Source organism: Desmodus rotundus, chromosome 10, assembly GCF_022682495.2.
Source record: "Desmodus rotundus isolate HL8 chromosome 10, HLdesRot8A.1, whole genome shotgun sequence".
In the NCBI taxonomy this organism is placed as follows: domain Eukaryota; kingdom Metazoa; phylum Chordata; class Mammalia; order Chiroptera; family Phyllostomidae; genus Desmodus; species Desmodus rotundus.
In genome coordinates this window covers 64709412-64731779 of record NC_071396.1, presented here as the reverse complement: position 1 = coordinate 64731779, position 22368 = coordinate 64709412, and the positions used below count along the sequence as shown (strand labels likewise).

Below are 22368 nucleotides of genomic sequence, written 5' to 3'. Positions count from 1 at the left end.
GAGCTTCCCAGACAGCCACCGTGATTTGTAACACTGCTATTAACTGTGCGGGCTGTGACTTAGATTATCTTCCTAGCTGCCTTCCATTGTCCCCAGATGTCCCATGGCTAAGGAAGTCCAATGACTCATTTGACTGAGGGGCTATAACAGCCTTCACCTTGTGGCAACATGACAGCCATAGTGGCCTGCCATTCTGGGAGTCTGCCTGAGATGTCGGAGAAAGCTAATGACACTTAGAACTCTTATTAACTCAAATACCTTAAAGTAAAACAGTGTTCAGAAGTAGTTCCAGTAATATATTTTGATTTCTTTTGTACTTGTTTTTACTCTTGCATATAGACATATCCATATTCATATGTGGTTTTGTGGTAGAAACAAACACAATAAACACTTTAAAGGGTCTTATGGGCACACTTAAATTTTAGGAGGGAATTGGATAAACACGTAACAGATAATAATTTGGACTCCCTGTGACTCTACAAAGCATTTTGTTACTATGTAACTGCCATCAGTGGGCCCCAGAGTCAAGTGATACACAATAACCCTGTGTACATGGGTGGCCTCCATGGCCCTCATCCCCTGGGAGGTTTCACACAGGAGAGAGGATAGGATAGAGCCCCACCTCTTAGGTGGCATTCTTGCCAGGGGTGGATGGACACATACCTCTCACCCAGTGTCATTGTACTATCTGACTCAGATCCCACTTACTTCGTCGGACTCCTTTTCTCTTGTAGAATGTATAGTTCCTGTGAGTAGGGGTCTTGGCTATGGGTTGGTGCTCTATGTCCCATCCCCAGGTTAGTGTCTGAGGCAGTTGGCTTTCCATACATGTTTGTTGAGAGACTTTGTTCTGGTAGTATTTGTACTTAGTACTCTTTGATTGACTAACTGAATGAATGAATGAGTGGATTAATCTGTGGCTGTGAAGACAGAAAAGGGGAAGGTAGGCAATAAGGGCCGTCATGTAGAAGTGATACAAGAGGAGGTGTGACTGGATCACAGGGACTTCAACACAGCTGTGCTCATTAGAAGTTACTTCTAACCTGTGGACTCCTCCCCTGGCAGATGGTAGATGAAAGGTGTGACAACCCTGTCTATATTATTGGGTTGGCCAAAAAGTTCATTTGTTTTTTCCCATAAGATGGCTCTAGTAGTGATTAGTTGTCTTTAACTTCACTTGAAACAATTTTATTAAATTGTTCTGTGACAGTGTGCATTAAAAAAACTTATCAAAATTGGTGAATTTTTGTGTAGCCATTTTAATATTGAAGATGTTATAAAATAAGCAACATTTTCAGCATATTATGATTTATTATTTCAAGGAAGGTAAAAATGCAACTGAAACACAAAAAACAATTTATACCATGTATGCAGAAAGTGCTGTACCTGATTGAACGTGTCAAAAGTGATTTGTGAAGATTTGTGCTGGAGAGTTCACGCTGGATGGTGCTCCATGGTTGGATAGACCAGTTAAAGTCAATAGCGATCAAATCGAGACATTATTTGAGAACAATCAATGTTCTACCACACAGGAGATAACTAACATACTCAAGATATCCATATCAATAAAGTTATTGGTGAAAATAAAAATTGTGTTTTTATTTTATGGAAAAAACTGAATGGATGTTTTGGCCAACCCAATACTTGTCTCCCTCATGTACCAATAAGCTGCCTTACCAATGAATTTTTTTTAGATAACATTTTTATCTACCATAAAAATGTCTAACTTCTACAAAGCCCACAAACAGTCAAAAGACAGCCTAGTGAATTCAAGATTTGTAAAAAATTGCACAAAACCCATGGTATTTGGGAAAAGAGGAAGCATTTATATTAAGTAGCACTTTCAAAAGTAACTTTTTTCTACTATCTACTACACATGCACACACACACACCAATTGAAAACATGGTAAAACCAATGTCTGAAAAAGCAGTTCAACATTTCCTAAATGGATTTTTCCCTCACAGATACTGTATAATGTCACTGTTAATACTGCACTAGTACAATTAAGTAATGTTTAATTAAAGAGATTTTCTCCCTCAAAATATGTTTTAAACATCAAAACAACTGAGCTTCTCACAAATATTTAGGTCCTATCATACCATCAGTGGTTAAAGGTTAAAGGTCTGAGAAATTTGGAAAACTCCAGTCACCTAGATAACAGGGTAAATATAATAGCTGAGACCCTACCTTGTCAAACATTAGTTTTCTACTGTTCAGTAACCATGTGATTTCAGAGCATTTTACCACTCTACCCTCTTTTTCCTCACCTCTAAGATGGGCATAATTCTTGCTCTTCAGAGTTAGGTGGTGGATTGACAGAGACAATGCATGTAAACAGCCTAGCATATGGCCTGGCACTTAGTGTGTGCTCAACAAAAATGCCTCTCATTTTCCTCATCACCTACCATTCTTTTAGCAGCATGCATTGACATCAAAGGGAAGCTAGTTTTTGTTCTCATAGTATTTGTACTTAGTACTCTTTGTAGAATCAAAAAACACTATAAATAGAACACTATAGTTATTGTGAAATATAGTATTGATTAGTGAGCAGTTAATGAGAATGAACCATTTCACCTGGAGTTTCCAGGTTACTTTGCAGACAAGACCACAAAAACCTTCTCCTTACAAGAGGTTCCTGTAGCCAGATGCGGATCAGAGTTGCCAGAGTGTAGTACATCACTAGCAGCAGAATGGGGCTGGCATGGTGGTGCCACGACAGGTCTTGGTTTGCCACGATCTTCCACGTTCTGGAACAGTCTGTTTGAATTACCGATTTGATACCAAACAACCTGTTTAAAAATAAAGAGAAATATTCAAAAGATATACAAAGATCTGTGTCCCTAACAGAAAAAAAAAATCTTGTTTTTAGTGCATTCATGAGCTCTTCCTAGGTTAATTGATCTTATTCTAGATATTTTATTACTGTTCTGTACATATATCTACATCCTTAAATAATATATGTATTTATATATAATGTATATTTTTTCAAATCATATACATGTGGTAGTATGTGTGTGTATATATATGATGCCAATATTAGCCAGATGATCTTTATTGGTTCAGAAATCTAGCTAATACTAAATCCTTGCACACCTATTAGAAATTTACATTTCAATTTTAAATTGGCTCTATTTAAACTGTGCTTTATCAAAATGTCAGGTAAGTAGTAACATGGTATTAAAACCAGGTAAATGAGCACATATTTTGTTTTTCGTAGTGTGTTGTGCTATTCAAGGCCTGACAGGATCATGAGATTCAGGCAGATGGAAGAATATTCATGGAGCCATTGAGATGCTTGACACACCTTTATTCAAGGGTGAGCAATCCATGCATGCTGGAAGCTGCATATCACACTGCATGTCACCTGTCCTCCTGTGTGGATCCCAGTGGGGAGCCCCTAGCCCCTTAAACACTAGATACTAACAAAGCCGGCAGGATGCCAAATATATTATGCAACAGAGCTTCATACTACGCAGGCAAGCCCACTCAAGTCTATGGGAACAGTTTATCGGACCCAGTCTCAAGGCTATGAGAACAGTGCTTATCAGGTCCATTCTCAAGGTTATGGGAAACTGCTTTGCTTAGTTCCCTAGACATCTGGGTGAGGAAACCAGATTGCCTCCGTTTACCCTACACATAGGATTCAGCATAGCTATTCAGTTAGTGATGATATTATTGGGCAAATGTTGAAACTGGAAACAGTTATACAATTCAACCATAAAAGCCAGATATTGTATACTAGAGTTTCTATTAAATACAGTATTTTTGTTTAATTTTATTTATAGGCAATTTGATTGTTTTACTTTGAAATATAATTGATGATTTACTTTGAAATATACTTTTATAAAGCTTCTTACATTTTGAAATTTTTAATCTTCCTTCTACTATATAATCAGAGTATCTAATTATAAAAGGGAAATTATATAAAATATTCTTTTAGAAATTCATTTTATATAAATTTTTCTAAGAAAGATCTCTACTAAATGATTAAAACTTTTATATCTTATGTGAGTCTCACATCTTTTTATTATTTGTAACATTTATATGTAAACTTCCTTTGATTTTTAGGTTACATTCTTGATTGAGTTATGAGATCTTCCAAGACTAAATGTCCTTCACTTGTAAAAACCTTTCAAGTTGGTATTGTTTTCTATAACAAGACAAATATAGTACTGGGGTGAGTTTCTGAACACAAATTTTAAAGCTACATGGAAATTAAATTTTCTTTAATTTTATTGTAAAAAATAAATTATACTAGAACTTGCTTTTATTATAGGTCTTTTCTTCTAGGTCCAAGCAGGTTTTTTTTTTTTTTGTAGTTAGTATTAGAAAGGAAAAAAGTTCCTGATAACAAGAGTTATGTTCCACTTAGCATGGCAGAATATTCTGAATATTGTTTTGCAGTCCTAGATTAAAATGTAAATTTCTTGTAAAAAGTATATGGAGCCAAAAGCTTTCAGATTTAGAATCAGATGAGCTGAATGGTCTTTGGATTAATCTAAGCAGTATGTTTCAGCTACAAAGTCCTCCCTCTTTTCACTCCACACCTGGTGCATACTCTATAAATAACCTAATCAACTGTTAGTTTATAAACAATTGATTTGTTAGTTTATTGTTTAGAAACAATAAACAATTATAAACACCTGTTTGACCCATCAGAAAGTTAGTAGTTTCACAGCTGTTTATAAACCCTGTACCTCATAAAAGACCCTATCACATCCACTCCATACCTTACAGTTGATATCATAGCTTGTTTCAAACTAACTTTGCACATTTCCGTAAGAACACTGAGGAATCAGTGTTATGTTTTGTACTACCAGTGCAGGGACTAACAAGCAGGGGTAGAAGCTATGAAATGAAAGATTACTGTACCCTATATTAAATTTTTTCTAACAGGACTATGCAAATATTGTAAGGCCTAAAATTTCTTACTTTCTTCCTCTTTTATTTTTTCAAGTTTATTTTTCAATTACAGTGTACATTTAATATTATTTTCTATTAGTTTCAGGTGTATACCATAGTGGTTAGACAATCATAGATTGTACTTTATAAAGTGTTCCTCCTGATATTTCAAGTACCCACCTAGCACTGACATAGTTATTACAATATTATTTATTATATTCCCCATGTTGTATGTTACATCCCTGGGATTTTTATGTGACTATCAATTTGTAGTTCTTAATTCTTTCACCTTTTTAACCCAACCCCTTTCCCCTCTGGCAACCCTCAATCTGTTCTCTGTGTTTATGGGTGTGTTTCTATTTTGTTTGCTCTTTTATTTTGCTTTTTAGATTCCACATATAATTGAAATTATATGGTAATTTGTCTTTCTCTGCCTGACCTTTTTAACTTAGCATAATGCTCTCCATGTCCATCCATACTATTGCACTGATCTCTCTCTCTTTTTTTTCAAAGAGTATGAATACTACAGAAAGAATTGCTAAGTAAGTTGGGAAGTTTGTACTTGAAATTTCACATTTTTTCTAGCACTCTAACTGTAGGATGCTATGCAACATCTAAACATTTTTTAAATTAACTTATTATTGTGGACCTCCCATAATCCAGGATTGTTTCTCAATATTGGCAATACACAAGAAGAGTAACATTACAGTACCTGCCTTCCAAAAAAATCACTCTTGATCTAACTATAATGATGTGATATGCTAGTTTGGTGAAAGCAAGCTGTTACGAAAACACTTTCTGTTTGTGGGTGGGATGCATGGTGGGTGGTAGTCAGGAAGAAGAATGCTGGATATTGAGACAATCCAAAAAGAATAGATAGTAAATAAATGAAAAGAGAAATCCTGAAGGACCGGTGCGATGTTGCCAGGTTGTGAGATTGGGCTGGGGAGGGAGAGTCAGAAACTGGAACAGGGAGAGCAAAAACTCTACTTTTTTGTTGATGCATAACTGGATAGTTATAAACTTCATTCTTTCTTGATGATTCCCACACAACCGTAGTGCTTACAGATGCCCAAGCCCCAATTTGTTGAATAAAATACCTGTATTGTCAAAATTTATCCATCAATAAAAGCACTTAAAAATGACTATCTTAAATCTCTCCAAAGAAATGTCAGTTTGCCTGAGAAATATATGGTGACACAACTACGAAATAGTAAATTCTTGTTTATTGCTTATTTAGAAGCAGAAAGACAAAGCTTTTCTCTTCTGTGCATTTGGAATATCCCTTGTTTACCTTGGACCCCAGGCCCAGATCCCCCAATGACAGACACAGGTGCATTCGGTAGGTGGCTGTGAAGATTACATTCCTTATGAAATCTAATACAATTGGGAATGGCAGGACATATAAGCATGCGAACAATGATAGGACACTTTTCAAAAGTTGTTAAGATAAATGTTTCATATATCACAAACTGTTCTATTCATCAAAAGACAGCTGGTCCCTGCACAATTGGGGTTAGTTTCCAGTTTCCAGTAGAGACATATTAGAGCTGTGGCAAATGCTCCTGCTTTGGTACCTGGCTTATCTTGCTCTGCTATTTCATGGCCAATACCTCTGTCCATAGAACTGACCCTCACCTTCTGTTGAATTACAATGCGAAGTGTGGTCTCTAGTTTCTCTTGCCTCTACACTGTGATAATTGTCAGAGTTACCTTCAGACAACTCAGGCTCAGCATGTCACTTTCCTCTTCCATCACCTATCCTTCACTGCCTGGAGAACAACCCCAAGTCCCAGCAAAGCATCCCCAAGACATTCAGCAAGCTGGTCTCCTCCTGTTTCTTCAGAAATTCTATTATTGTTAGCTTATGTGCTTATTTCTATGCCAAATTTGATTGTAATTCCTTTAGAAAGGAATGTGTCACCATTTTGCTTTGAAAGCAGTGACTAGTATATAGCAGCTTTAAATGTAAACTTAGCTACTTGAATTAAAAGCACAAAGACTAAGTTTATACCATTCAGTTATAGTTGGTGATCATGGGTATTGTAGGAGTAGAGACTAAAGGATGTCAAAGTTCCTGCTTTTGAAAAACAAAAGGAGAAAGAAGGAATGGTAAGGAACTGTGGATACACAAGAGCATTTTAGAATATTGAGAAAAACATTGCCACCTGGACCCCAACATTCATGATTTTTGTGCTCTTGGTCTGAGAAAGAAGAACACAGAATAAGAGTATAACAATAGCACCACAAGAACACTTTGACTTAAATCTGAAGTCTGCTTGCATCATATTAGCAGAAAATTACTTTTGTTCTCTGCAGGCTGCCAATAATCTTCAACTGTACCTTCTGGAAGGATTAATAAATAAGTGTATGTAAATAAGAAATAAAACTTTGTTTAAATTTGAGAATGCAAAATTCTAATTAAGAAACAATAAGACATTGAAATATCCAATATAACAAAGTATGGAACAACCTGATGATTCCTCCAACATCCTACAACTGTACTTTATTCTGATTATTATACATAAAAATTCATTCTACACTTTTTGATAAAAGAGGGTATTGTGGCTACAAGAACTATGTTTCATCACATCATGGTGGTTATTCCCCCTTCATAGGCCCAAGCACACAACTGACTCTCAGCTCTAATGGGACTCCCTGAACTCAATTTTAACATCTCTCTGTCTCCCATGGAGCTCTTGTTTCATGTGTTTTTCTTTCCCTTTAAAGTGCTCATAACATCTTACAACACATGGTGATTACGAATTGGTAGGGTATTTGTTTCTACTTGTACATGTCGGAAGATTCATAAGACTTCCACTTGTTTACAGGTTCACTCCAGATCACATCTGCTTGGTCTCTAGTAATACAGAAACCCAACCATTTGCAAAAATTACATAATACTGAAAATAACACCATGCTATAGGAAAATTTAGTGTTGGTAAAATACATATAACATAAAATTTGTCATCTTAATTTTTAAGTGTATAGTTCAGTGGTATTAACTATATTAGCATTGTTGTGAAACCATCACCACCACCTGTCTCCAGAATTTTTCATCTTCGTAAACTGAAACTGTACCCATTAAATAATAACTCCCATTGCCCACTCCCCTCAGCTCCTGGAAGCCACCATTCTACTTTGTATTGATGAAATTGACTATTCTCAGTACCATATGTAAATGGAATTATACGGTATTTGTCTTTTTGTCTTTAAGACTCTGTAAGGCTGAATAATATTTCACTTTATGTATATATCACATTTTAAATCCATTTTTCCATAGCTAAACACTTCTACCTTTTAACTGTGGGAACAATGCTACTATGAATATCAGTGTACAAATACCTCTTCAAGACCCTGCTTTTAATTCTTTTGGACACATACTCAGAAGTAGAATCATGTGATCATATGCTAATTCTATTTTTAATTTTTTGAGGAACCACCACTCTGTTCCCCACAGTGGCTGCACCACTTTATATTCCCACCATCAGTGAAGAAGCATTTCAATTTCTCCACATCATTGCTAACACTTGTTATTATTATTTTTTGATAGTAGCCATCCTAATGGGCATGCAGTTGGACACCGCACTTTTAATTTTGCCTTTTCTTCTTAAGAGCTCATAGCTCTTTATGAACCAGGCCTCTCTTAATGATTCAGGGAGGCATATTCTTCAATGAAATAAGCATTCACTAACTAGAATGTATGAGTATGGAGTTGGGTTGATAAAAGTCCAGGCAGGTTTTATGTCCTCTTTTGAAGCCAAGAATTATATTCTTTCCAACTAGAGTAAAAATATTGTTTGTGGGCAAAGAATCCTCTAGAGAAAACATCTTTTAATAATCTTCTCATTTAAATCTTAGGTCCTTTGATTGAAATAAATGGGGGAATGATTGGAGGGAAGAAATGGAAAGAGAAGAAGTGGAGGAGATGCAGATATTTCTCAGAGAGTCTGAGTGCAGGCTCAGAAGGGAAGAGGCTTGGTGATGCTGGCATAGCTCTACTGAGAGGGAGAGTCCCCCAACGTCAGACCTCCAAGGTACTTAGTCACTTCTATTCTCAGACTGCTTTCCCTTGAAAGGGGTTTGGTAATACCCCAATGGTCCCAAGGCTCTCTGTAAGGAATCCCATGCTGAGTATTCAGGAGATTCATGGAACAAAAGAGGCTGAATGAATGAAACAGAACACTGGTCATTAGCACTGACCAGTTTCATACACTCTTTTGACTCGGGTGAGTACCCAGTAATAAAGTAGCCCTTAGCAAAGGAGCAGGGAAGTTTCATTTGTGTGAGCAAGTCATGTTTAGAGGAAGTGTAGAGCCTTTAGGATAAATTGTGTTTGGAGGTGTAAAGCTAGCAATACTGGAGCTGCCCATAGAAGCTTCTTGGGGATTTAATTCTAAGCAAACAGGGGTCCTCTGAAGAAGCTTGTAACCATGGGGGAAAGTCACCATAGAGCTTATCTTGCTTGCTTTCTTTACTTAGGCATCATAAACCTATGCCACCAACTGTCAAATGTCTGAAAACAGTTGTTATATATATGTTGTCTAGTTTCTCTTTGATTATGGAAAGAAGATGAGTCCAGTATACTTTATATCTCTTTTTAACATTTTAACATTTGAAAAAAATTATTGTTTTTTTTAAAGTGAGAGAGGAAGGAGAGAGAGAGAAGAGAGGAGAGAGCAGAGAGGGAAAGGGAAACATAGATTTGTTGTTCCACTTACTTATTCATTCCTTGGTTGACTCTTGTGTGTGTCCTGACTGGGGATCAAACCTGCAATCTTGGTGACTCAGGACGATGCTCTAACCAACTGAACTACCTGGCCAGGGCACATTTTGACATTTTTAAAACATGCTTGCGTAATGGTTGGTATCTACCTACCTATCTACCTAAAAATAGGGTGTTCTAATTAACAGAACTTTTTTCTTTTTGGTAACACAATTTTTTTTTACAGATCTTATTACTACATTTTATTGGACAAGAGAACTTGTGCCACAACAGTTTAAACAGCATGATTAAAGACTGCAACACTCCTAAGAGTGGTCACAGGTATGTACAGTATATGAAGAAAAAGTTGCCCCTCAGAGCTGATCATGATCAAGTTAAAAACACCTGATGTACAGTATATGTGCTAATTTCATTCAGGTCATGACCAGCATGAAAAAAAATTCAGGACACATATATAACTCAGCAAATGTTCTGTAAATGTGTACAGCAATATGCTGCATTTGTGAGTTAAAATCATTCTACTTTAGTGCATCAAGCCCTTAGGAGAAATTTATAAAAATCTACTTTTCTGTTAATACATATCAAAACTATTTATGCTTAGGGCTGGATGGGGTGGTTAAACACAGAACCGCACAGGTCCTTGCCTACATGGGAACAGTGAGGGCTAATACTGAATGTCTCTTTCATATCCTGGCTCACCTTCTGGCTATAATTCCATCTATCAGTCATTAAATAAAACCAGGAGAAAACAACACAGCTCTTTGGGAATCTCATCCCTTCCACAGGAAAATGCTCTTCCAATTCAAGTTTCACTCAGTCAGGAAGGCAGAAAATTTAAGGCATCAGTGACAATTACAATCCTCTGAGAAATTATTTTCCCTTAAAGTCAAGATAAGATAATAGTGTTGACTGTACTTTCTCTTGACTATTAAAATCCCTGGTGTCTTTGTAGGCAACTTGCATCTACAATTAAGCCTGCAAGAGAGGAAGGTCTCTCTTCCTCCCCAAAGCGTCCTAGCTCACACACGTGTGGAGCATGTGTTGAACCTCAGCTTCTAGGAAGTAGGAAAGACACCAACGTTTATGCTTTCTAGTAGGTTGACGAAGCTGTGCTCATGGCATCTTCAGAGACTTTGGTACTGGCAGGGTGGATGCTTGCAAAGTACTTGACATTGCTGTCACAATCCATCTGAAGAGCCATGGTATTTTGTTCTACAGCTTCCTGATGACAGTTGGCAGAGGTTAGGAAATAGTCTTTTTCTAGTAGAGTCTGTCTTAAGGTCTTTGCAAGCAGCACTTGAACATTTGGAACACTATCATTTGCTAAGGTTAGCAAATACAGCATCAGGTGCACAGCAAACTGGTCCATAGGAAGGCAATCATCTTCAATGACAGTCTGGCAGACAAAGACAAAGGTTTGATGACCAGACCACCTGGGACATCTACCAATATTTCCACAAGCTCATGGATGAGGTCTACTGTGAACGTTGGCGGTGTTGCCATGTGTAGCTTCTTCACCATCTCACTGACCAACTTGTAAGAAATCCAATGAACAGAATAAACTTTATCTGCACATAGATTCAGAGCAATGGAGCATAAATAGTCAAAAACATCTCTGGGACTTTATAATTCTGGAAGTAAAATCAGCTCTTCAGACAGTTCAGCTCAAAAGTGCCAATTTCTACTATTATCTGTCAGTTTTAAATGCCAAAAACTCCTGAAGTTGATAAAGATATTCTCTTCTTTTATCAATATGAAGAAGCTTCAGAAAATCATGCAAGTGTTTAAGGACACCTATCCTGACTTCATCGAGGTCTTTTTAAAAGCCACTAAAAATTGGAACCAGGTCTGCAGCTGTCAGCTGATCTCCAAGAATAACTGCGAGCTCATGGATGGAGAAGGCTAAAGTTCTTCAAACTTTCAACCACATGTCTTGATGCCAGAGTCTCATAAGTCTCTCTTAGTCAGTGCCAGTTCTGCCTGCCAAGGGTCAGAGCCACACCTGGAAGGCTATAGACACAGTGCTTAGCAATTTCAGTGTCCACTGTCTGTGCACGAGAGGGGTCAGTCATAGACAAGTACTGATCTAATAGAGCCTGAGGCACAATGTCTTGTACTTTAGATCTCCTTTCCTCATCAGGGCTAAAACTACTACTTGTGCTCAAGTCTGAATCATTATGAATATATCAAATGGTGGTCTCCATATTCTCAACAGCATTGCTGATTAAGGGCACAGAGGCATCACGATTTATTTTACAGTCTGGAAGCTCACTGACGCCTAGATCATCTTGTACATCACTTTTGTTCTCCCCATCACTGGCCTCTTCGTGAGCATCCAGACTGGAAGCACGCAGTGCGGCAGACAGCATATCCACTTGTGCTCTAACATCTGGATCATCAATATGTGGCTCTAGATTTTCTATCATTTCTTCAAGTTCCTTTCTGGTGGCTTAGTGATGTTTGAAGAACCTAATATGGTTATTTCAGGTGTTTCTTCTGGTCTCTCTGGGTTGAGTGTATTCCCAGAGCCCTGCTCAAGCTCTATATCGAGATCTATTTCAGGAAGAGGAGTCCTCCAGAAATGGAAGGAGTTGTATAATTCCTGATCTAAGAGAGCAGAATGTTGTGAAGTGGTGCCAACCTCTGGCCATATTGCAGATTTGTAGTTACCAGTTTGTTTGTTTTTTAACTTTTTATCGTTATTCAATTACAGTTGTCTGCATTTTCTCCCCATCCCTCCACCCCATCCCAGCCAATCCTACCTCCCTCCCCCACCTCTACCCTCCCCCTTGATTTTGTCCTTGTGTCCTTTATAGTAGTTCCTGTAATCCCCTCTCCCCACTATCCCCTCCCAACTCCCCTCTGGCTATTGTTAGATTGTTCCTAATTTCAATGTCTCTGGTTATATTTTGTTTGCTTTTTTCTTCTGTTGATTATGTTCCAGTTAAAGGTGAGATCATATGGTATTTGTCCCTCACCACCTGGCATATTTCACTTAGCATAATGCTCTCCAGTTCCATCCATGCTGTGGCAAAGGGTATAAGTTCGTTCTTTCTCTCTGCTGCGTAGAATTCCATTGTGTAAATGTACCATAGTTTTTTTTTTGTTGTTGTTTTTTTAATCTTAAATTTGTTTATTCAGCCAGTTATTCCAAATGTATTTATTGGAGTTTAAGGTTTTTTTGTTTTGTTTTTAATTTTTATTGTTATTCAATTACAGTTGTCTGCCTTTTCTCCCCATCCCTCCACCCCACCCCAGGTGAACCCACCTCCCTCCCCCACCCCAACCCTCCCCCTTGGTTTTGTCCATGTGTCCTTTATAGTAGTTCCTGTAATCCCCTCTTCCCACTGTCCCCCCCCCCCCCCCCCGGCTATTGTTAGATTGTTCTTAACTTCAATGTCTCTGGTTATATTTTGTTTGCTTTTTTCTTCTATTGATTATGTTCCAATTAAAGGTGAGATCATATGGTATTTGTCCCTGACCACCTGGCTTATTTCACTTAGCCTAATGCTCTCCAGTTTCATCCATGCTGTTGCAAGGGGTATAAGCTCCTTCTTTCTCTCTGCTGCATAGAATTCCATTGTGTAAATGTACCATAGTTTTTGGATCCACTCATTTGCTAATGGGCACTTCGGTTGCTTCCAGTACTTGGCTATTGTAAATTGTGCTGCTATGAACATTGGGGTGCACAGGTTCTTTTGGATTGGTGTTTCAGTGTTCTTAGGGTATAATCCCAGCAGCGGAATTGCTGGGTCAAAGGGCAGTTCCATTTTTAGTTTTCTGAGGAAATTCCATATTGTTTTCCACAGTGGCCTCACCAGTGTGCATTCCCACCAACAGTGCACTAGGGTTCCCCTTTCTCCGCATCCTCTCCAACATTTGTGGATTTGTTTATGTTGGCCACTCTGACTGGTGTGAGATGATACCTCATTGTGGTTTTAATTTGCATCTCTCTGATGGCTAGTGATTCTGAGCATCTTTTCATATGTCTCTGGGCCCTCTGTATGTCTTCCTTGGAGAAGTGTCTGTTCAAGTCCTTTGCCCATTTTTTAATTGGGTTGTTTGTCTTCCTGGAGTGGAGTCGTGTGAGTTCTTTATATATTTTGGAGATCAGGCCATAAACGACCCCGAATAGCTGCAGCAATTTTGAGAAAGAAGAACAAAGCAGGAGGGATCACAATACCTGATATCAAACTGTATTACAAGGCCACGGTAATCAAAACATCCTGGTACTGGCATAAAAACAGGCACATAGACCAATGGAACAGAACAGAGAGCCCAGACATAAACTCAAGTCTATACGGTCAATTAATATTTGACAAAGGAGGCAGGAGCATAAAATGGAGCAAAAACAGCCTCTTCATCAAATGGTGTTGGGAGATCTGGACAGCTACGTGCAAAAAAATGAAACTCGATCACCAACTTACGCCATACACGAAAATAAACTCAAGATGGATAAAAGACTTAAATATAAGTTGTAACACCATAAAAGTCCTTGAGGAAAACATTGGCAGGAAAATCTCAGACATTCCATGCAGCAACATCCTCACAGACACATCCCCTAAAGCAAGGGACATAAAGGAAAGAATAAACAAATGGGACCTCATCAAAATAAAAAGCTTCTGCATGGTTAAAGAAAACAGCACCAAATTACAAAGAGAACCAACAGTATGGGAAAACATATTTGCCAATGATACCTCAGACAAGGGCCTGTACCATAGTTTTTTGATCCACTCATTTGCTGATGGGCACTTAGATTGCTTCTAGGGTTTTTTTTTATCATTCTCATTACTAGCTGCTTCCTGATGAGAGTCTGAGGACAAAGTACAAAGTAAAGAACTGTCCATTGGAACATTTATTCCACCTGGAGACTTCCTATTAGTTTCGGCATGATCTTCCATAGTGTTTTCCAGATTGACACTGGAATTACTAATATTGGGATCTGAAGGAATATCCTCTGGCCTGATTTGTACATCCTCTGGGACTTCTTGATCTCTGCTCCTATTTTTGTTTCTACTGATATATCTTCTGAACTTTTGTTTTCTTCTTCAAAATATTAGCCTGAGCTAGATGGGCTAGCAAAAGTAGATATGAAAGGTCCCAGAGAGTGAAAAGCTGCTTAGTGAACCCAATGTGAAGGATCACTGATCAAATTAATAAATAGTGGTGATAATTTAGTCCGCCTGATTTTTTGGCACGTTGCACATGAAACCGCCATGAAGCAATCAGCACAAGCTTTCTGAACTCCCCATATGTTATTGGAACAAAGTTGGAAAAACCTGGGAAGCAACATTTCCTCAGTAGCTTTCTGGCCAACTACACTGCAAATATCTCCAAAATTGGCAGCACAGACCTTTTGAATGTGAAACATTCTACAATCACAGCACATCTTACAAAACCTCGGCAGGGTCAGATGCTCTGTAATGCTCTTTCCAACCATGGGAGCCATTTTTCATGTTACAGCCACAGCTTCTGTTTTCACATCGTCATTGCTATCCAGGTCGGTTAGCTCTATGAGGACCAGGCACACCTTGGTCTCCACATCAAATCGCTCAATTAACTCTTGATCCAACAGAGCCAGCAAAGCCGCCTGACTTGTTTTTCTTACCTGATTATTCTGACCTGCGAGATACCTAAACACAATAGGTAGTATTTGGAAAAAACATATGGGATCGAAGGCTGGTTTTCTTGACAAAATAATGCAATATGAGGCTCTGCTCTCACAGTTCGTTCTGGATCATTAGCTAATCTAATTTTTTTTTAAAACAGCAATACTATCTCTTTCATCATTGAAGACTTCCCTTAATGGATCCAGCAAACTCCAGGCCACCATTTGTCTGTTATATACGTTCTCACTTGCAGCATACTTGTCCAATCTCCCCAGTGGCATCAACATTTCATCTTGTGACACAAAGTCCAGGGATCCATCCGTGACCTCCTGCAGGTCCTCTTGGAGCAGCGAGAGGTGTCAACAGCGATTCAAGGCCTGGGAGAGGCCGAGGTTCCACCCTCCGGGTGATAACAAAACTTTTTAATTGTAGGTTTACCATATGTAAATACCACCTGAACAATAAATACCTGATTTGCAAATAGCCGATACATAAAAGTGAATAAGTATGTCTTGCTTCATTTTTTTCTCTTTTTACCTCATTTCAGGAAAAACCCCAAAGTTTTCCTGATTGCTATCACCAGGAAGCATTCATCATATATCGCCATCACCACCTTTTCATCAGAGATTCTATCCAAGCACATTCCTTTGTTTCTGTCTCTCACTATTTACATTTCCTCCATATATACGTACATTTGCTTCTATCTTCTTCCACCTTCTCCTCTTCCTTCAACTTTTACCAAGGAATCTCTGGAAAAATTCTTTTCTTTTTACTCTCTCTTCATATTATTTATAAATCCAAGAGTGATTCAAATTATAAATTATAAATACAATAGTGCTAGTGATAAGTGAGCATCAGGGAAAATCAAAAGTTATATATTTTATAATGAAAATAGATTTAATTACAAGTCCAATCACTTTCTAAAATGTGTTTCCCAAGTTATCTCCTGGACCCACTTAAAAAAATACCTATCCATTGTGTATTGATACATTTCTAAAATACAATAAAAAATAATTAGTAGAAAAATAATCACATGCCTGAATATGTCCAGCAAATGTCCAACCATTGTTAATATAACGAGAATGGTTTGAGTGACGTCAATGTAACGTGGCAGCCAAGTAGAGTGGACTGGAATGTGCGCGTGTGAACAATGGTGACTTCACTATACTAGTCAGTGGAGGCGGTAGATACCATTGAGTGAGCATGTGTACTGTGTGGCTATTGCATTTAAAATGATTGCATGAGTAGAGCAATGAATCTGTATCAAAATTTTCATTAAGATTCAACATTCTTCCATGTGAACTATTCATGTGATTCAGAAGGCCAAAGCTATGGGCAACTGTTGATTGGCAGCTTCATCATGACAATGCACCCACTCATGCATCACATGTTGCATATTGCATCACATCATGCATATTTTTTGGTGAAATGTCAAATCACCCAAGTGACTCAGCACCCCACCCCTTTATAGCCCAGATTTGGTGCCCTGCAACTTCTGACTTTTCCCAAAACTAAAATCACCTTTGAAAGGGAAGAGATTTCAGACCATTGATGAGATTCAGGAAAATATGATGGGGCAGCTGATGGTGACTGGGAGAACTATGTGAGGTCCCAAGATGCCTACTTTGAAGGGGACTGAGGCATCATTGTCCTATGTACAATGTTTCTTGTATCTTGAATCTTCTTCAATAAATGTCTCTATTTTTCATATTGCATGGCTGGTATATTCTGGAACCAAAGCTTAGAGTCAGCATTTCTCCAAGGAGCATTGGGTCACTGTTTCTGTTCCCTTTTACAAAGCAAGAAAATACCTGTATGCAGACTTGCCCATGCATATATACACATATGTGTACATACTTTTATACATGACTGTCTGTATCTATATTAAGGTACCCATGAGTTCAGACTTATGTCTCCAACTCTAATTTGTTTACAAATGGTTCTACCCTTTTGCCCTTTCTTATCTGTAACCTTCCACTCAAACAGTGAGAAACCTGGCTCTCTCATTTGCCACCCATTTACTTATTTGTTTATTCCCAGTATACATGTATGTAGTGGTCTCAGAATTGTTAATGTGTACCTCCATGGGAAACAAGTTTATCAACTAGAGTACAGTGCTTATATGTGTAGTTCCTTTTGCCTTTAGTATTACAATCTCCATTAATTTCCAAAGCTACTTAAGTAATACCATTCTTAACCCCAGAGAGGTAATAACATACATTTGTAATACAGTTTGATTCTTTAGTCACAATCTGAGTTCCATGATAAAATCCTCCAACCTCCGAATTAATTTTTTAAAAAATTTCAGTGAACCTTAAGGTTCACTCAGGGATAGGGGGGAGACTAGAGGGTGGAAGGTTTGAGCAAAAAAGAAAAAAAGACTCATGGATGTGGACAACAGTGTGGTGATTTCTGGGGGAGAAGGTATAAGGGGACTAATTGGTAATGAAAAATACAATAAAGATTAAAATGTTTAATTGTTTTTGACTAATGTACAGTGCCATGCATCCAATACCATACAGGGTAATTTCATAATCTTAAAATGTTTCCCACAATTCACCTATTCAACCTTCTACTACTCCTCCCACAAATTTCTGGAAACCACTGATATAGTCACTATCTCTATAGTCTTGCCTTTTCCAACATATCATACAAATGGAATCATATAGTATGTAGGCTTTTCAGACTGTTTTTTTCACTTAGCAATATGACTTTAAGAGTCACCCTCCCAAACTTACTCTGACCCATATGTATTCTTATATGTGTATAAATATATAGGGAAAATATTTGGAAAGACACTTATTATTGGCTTTAGTTATTTCTGGTAGAAAACAATTGACTTATGGATAGGAACAAATGGGGAGGGGGCATACAATTTTATTCTCTCTTTTTCTGTCATATATATTCTCAATGATTTAGACTTTTCCCAATGAGCACACATTACTACTGTAATTCTAAATATTATTTTAAAATATTTCATTTTATGTCACATTTGTTTTCCTTCTTTGTTCATGTCCTTGTATACTTCTTAGATTTTTCTTTCTATAGTTGATACAAATATTTTTTCATTAAAAGCTTTTATAATATATACAAACAGATCTATCACTTCTTTTATCATATATTTTACCTATGTTTTGATGTTTAAAAAATTAAAACTGACTCCAGTTTTCCATATTTAAACCTTCTTTCCTTTTTTTTCTCTTTCTGATATTTTTCTTTCTTTTGTATCAGCCCCTCCCACACTAGGCTTACAAAGATAGTTTTCAAAAAAACTACTCTGAAAACTGCCAAAATGTGATGATCAACCATTTCAAGATAAGGGCATGAAAATTGGCATCATCTTCCAGCAATTTCAACTACCAGTTCAGGAGCAGTTACAGATAAAGACAGCTGCAACCTTCGACAAGGCCACAGTCATGTACCCGTCTCTTTTCTCTGTCCCATAAAAACTCTAAACACAACTTCAGCTTAAGGAGCTAAAATTTGAGAGATTTCTTTGTACAGTGAATTGAATAAAGTATTTAACCTCTATTTGAGTATTTTAACATTTTTTTTGACAGTGTTAAAGGAAAATTAGTTTCTGGTAAAAATCTCTCCTGTGCAAAAAAAAAAAAAAAAAAAAAAGAAAGAAAGAAAAAAAAAAACACCTCAATTAAATCTCATGGCCAGGTAATTATGTAAAGAGATTTTATAAACAAGAGGAACAATAAAGTCATAAAATATTGCTACCTCAAGGTAATCTCTGCAATGAGTAAACCTAGGAAAAATCTAAATAGTTGTTAATTAAAGTAAAACCAATGTCATAGTCATATGTCACTGAACTTCTGAATAATAGTGGAAGAGCTGTGACTGAAGGTAAAATGTATACAGAGAGAATGAGTTCTAGGTAGATCATGGAATGATTGCAGAGTCTAAACTATTAATGATCAGACAGGATCTGAGATGTCATGTGGTAAACTGCAAACTGTTGTTTTTCTCACAATCAAATTTATACCAGTATCATGAGCATGCAGATGACAGTATTGGATCATATGTTCAAAGAAATTCCATCATCTGAAGTCTGAGTATCCATAAGAGAATCAGAGCCTTATAATACATTGTCCTCCCTTAATATCTAAGGCTAAAAGTTCTATCTCAACCCTATCAGTGCCAAGGTGTTGTGTTCCCAATGTTCTGGTGGATGATCCTTGGTGTTTTCATGAGTTCACTGTATGCTGAAATGAATAACAAAAAGGCTGTAGTACACAGGTGAACTCATTATTCATGAGCACTAATGAGTGTTCTTTTTCTTTCCAGCCTTCTGTGGTTCAGTCTCACCATTTCCTCTCTGTTTACCAAAATGAACCCATGTTCTGGTCAGGAAGCACGATCACTGTTCCCAACAGGTTGAACTCTGATCCATCTCTCTGCTGTTGCTCACACCTTTCCATGTCACTTGGAATTTCCTCCTCTCCCTAACAACCTTACTCCTTGTTCAAACACTTGCCTCCTCCATAAAACTTTCCCATAGCACTTAATGTTCTCATTGGTCTCTCTCTTCTCTCTTTTACCCCTCACTTACCTCAAATGTTGAGTGTTCCTTTGCATTTTTATGGTCATTTATAATTTGTACCCTAAGTTGCTTCACGTTTCTTATCTTATTCTGTGGGCATTAATTTCATATGTTTATAGATCTCATCTCAATGATCCTGAACTTCTCTTAAGAATAGGATTGAAAATTTATGACTCTTTGCATTACACAGGGAATTTAACTCAGTATTTCTCCAAGTGAAATGTTTTGATTGCTTGGGGAAGTTGGCCAGGTCTCAGATCCCAGCTCTGGGTACTGTATGTTCCTTCCTCTCTTAGAGGAAGAGTGCTCTTGGGCTGAGCACTTTTTAAACTTGTCGTCCAGTTCCCAACCTCACTAATACTTATGCTACCTGAGTTTGGAAAGCACTGACCAGCTCAATGCTACCTGAAAACAATGCTGAGCAGATATACCCTCCTGGTGTGTGTGTCACTCCACACATTGCCTGCTCTGATGAGCCCATTTCATAGCTCTGGAAATGTTGCAGGGATGAGGATGGCATTGTCTTTAGAACTGGCTTTCTGGCAACTGTTGGTACACTTGTCTCTAGAAGAAATTTTAGCCTAGAATGGGAAACTCTGGCTTTGCTCATCTGGGATGTGGCAACACTCAATGAGTGCAGTGGCATGAGGATGCAGTTGCAATTGTGAAACTGGTACTTGGTGAATAGCTGAGGGTTCAGAGAACACTAGGGAAAGTACAGGGAAAGAAACACCCTCCTGTGCTTAAGGAGCAGTACAAAGAGGAAAAAGAGTCCTGAGCTCTGAGGTCTCTTTGTGTGCTGCTTCTTGGAACTTCAAACCTACTGTGCCATCTGTAGTGTCTTCGCTTTCCAGTTGAAGTCACCTTGGGATCCTTTAAAGCACCACTGCCTAGTCCTACCTCACACCATCTAGAATCTTTTTGGGTAGGGGTGAATCTCTTTGTAAATGCTCCCAAAGCTCCCCTGTGGGGTTTTTCTTGAAATAAGAGTTGAGAACAACCTCTCAGTGACTATGTTTACTACAAAGATAAATAACTGTATAGTACAAATTGTACACAAACCAAGCAAGTTGTAAAGGCATTGTCACCTCATAGATTCTTCAAGAGCCATTCTTACTATTTAAGTCTATATCTATCCTCTGCTCATACCAAGCTCAGCAAGCTTCTGAGGTCTCTAGAGAGACCCCCCTCCTTTCCCACAACTTCAGGTCAAATAGGCTTTCTCAGCTAAGTATGGAACCTTAAGACTCTGCTTACAAAAACATATGAGTATGCAAATCCTTTGTTTAGAGAACCCATTCATTTGCTCTTTCCCTAAACACAAGGTTCCTCTTATAAATATTACATCTTTGGCACTGGCAAACATCCATCTCTAATCCTTGTTTTCACTGTTTTTCTACAGAGTTCATTATCTTTCTGTGTGTAGGAAAGTGGTAGAGGGGGTGAGTCAGAGTGTGAGCTTCAAAGTGAAATTTGAGTTCAAACTCTGACTTTTCCACTCCCACATGTGACTTGGGGAAAATCACTTATTTTATCTATACCTTGGTTTTCTTATTTTTAAAATGGGGATAATAGAACCTACCTTATAAAATTATTGGGAGCATTTAGTGAATTAAAACTTGATGCTGACAAGTATTCAATAAACTTTAAGTATGATAATGATTAACCCAGCCCCACTATATAATGTAGGGGCCTCATTCTCTTTTCACAGGTCCTCACAAGGTCTTGGAGCCTTCTTGAGAGAACACAACAAATAGTGGCTGAGTCCTATCAGATGCCAGCCACTTTACATCGACAATCCGTTTTAGCACCTCACTGATTCCACGAGGTAGATACTATTCAACCAACTACAAGATGAAGAAACCAAAACTCCAGTCTCACAATGAGTGAGCCAGGTCAAATGGGAACCCATGTCTGTTTGAATTCCAAAGTCCTTCCCCTCATGAAGCCAAGTGGCCAATAAAAGGCAGAGGGCCTGGAACAGTGGCATGAGAAAGACTTTTCCTTTTTGCTGGAGAAAGAAGCACCTAGTTCCCTTTTCTCATACCATTCTCCATCTCTTTCCCTTTTACAAACACATTATTATAGACAGCCTATGAAGGCTGCACAAATGATCTCAGTTTCTTTGGTAAGGATGTGGAAGACAGAGGATGAGGAATGGATGTTCCAAATTTAGAATATTGAGCAAAATCCACTAAACAGTGTTTATTGTCAAAAATAAAACAACTCTTTCTATAAAGACATAAACTTTCCAGGTATCTGTTCTATATTTTTCCAACATTCTTTATCTCATAAATTCACTTAAAATGTACATAATTTTATACTGGCAATATGCCTACGAAAAACTGTACAATAAAACTCCTAACTAAATTTATATGTTGACCATTTACATTTCTAGTAATAAATCCAAATTCTGACAAGCAGTATCTTAGCAAATGCTTGGTTATGATGATCCAATAGAAATGTTCACATTACTTTCCTTTAGGGAAAAAACATTCACTTATTCTGATAGTATAATGAATCACATTGTCAGAAACTGATATAAATGAGTCAAAAGTAGCCAATGTCACTCATTTTT

General features: G+C 37.7%; 1 protein-coding gene and 1 pseudogene across 1 annotated transcript in view; both read right to left on the bottom strand.

Annotated features, from left to right (window-relative positions):
* The window catches only part of PIEZO2 (piezo type mechanosensitive ion channel component 2), a 504531-nt gene that overhangs the window by 157861 nt on the left and 324302 nt on the right, over window positions 1-22368 (bottom strand). Inside the window, exon 8 of the mRNA XM_045187937.3 lies at window positions 2628-2790. Within this exon, the coding sequence (XP_045043872.2) occupies window positions 2628-2790 (163 nt within the window). The remainder of the gene's footprint in view (window positions 1-2627; window positions 2791-22368) is intronic.
* Window positions 10720-15559, bottom strand: LOC112322827 (serine/threonine-protein phosphatase 4 regulatory subunit 1-like; annotated as a pseudogene).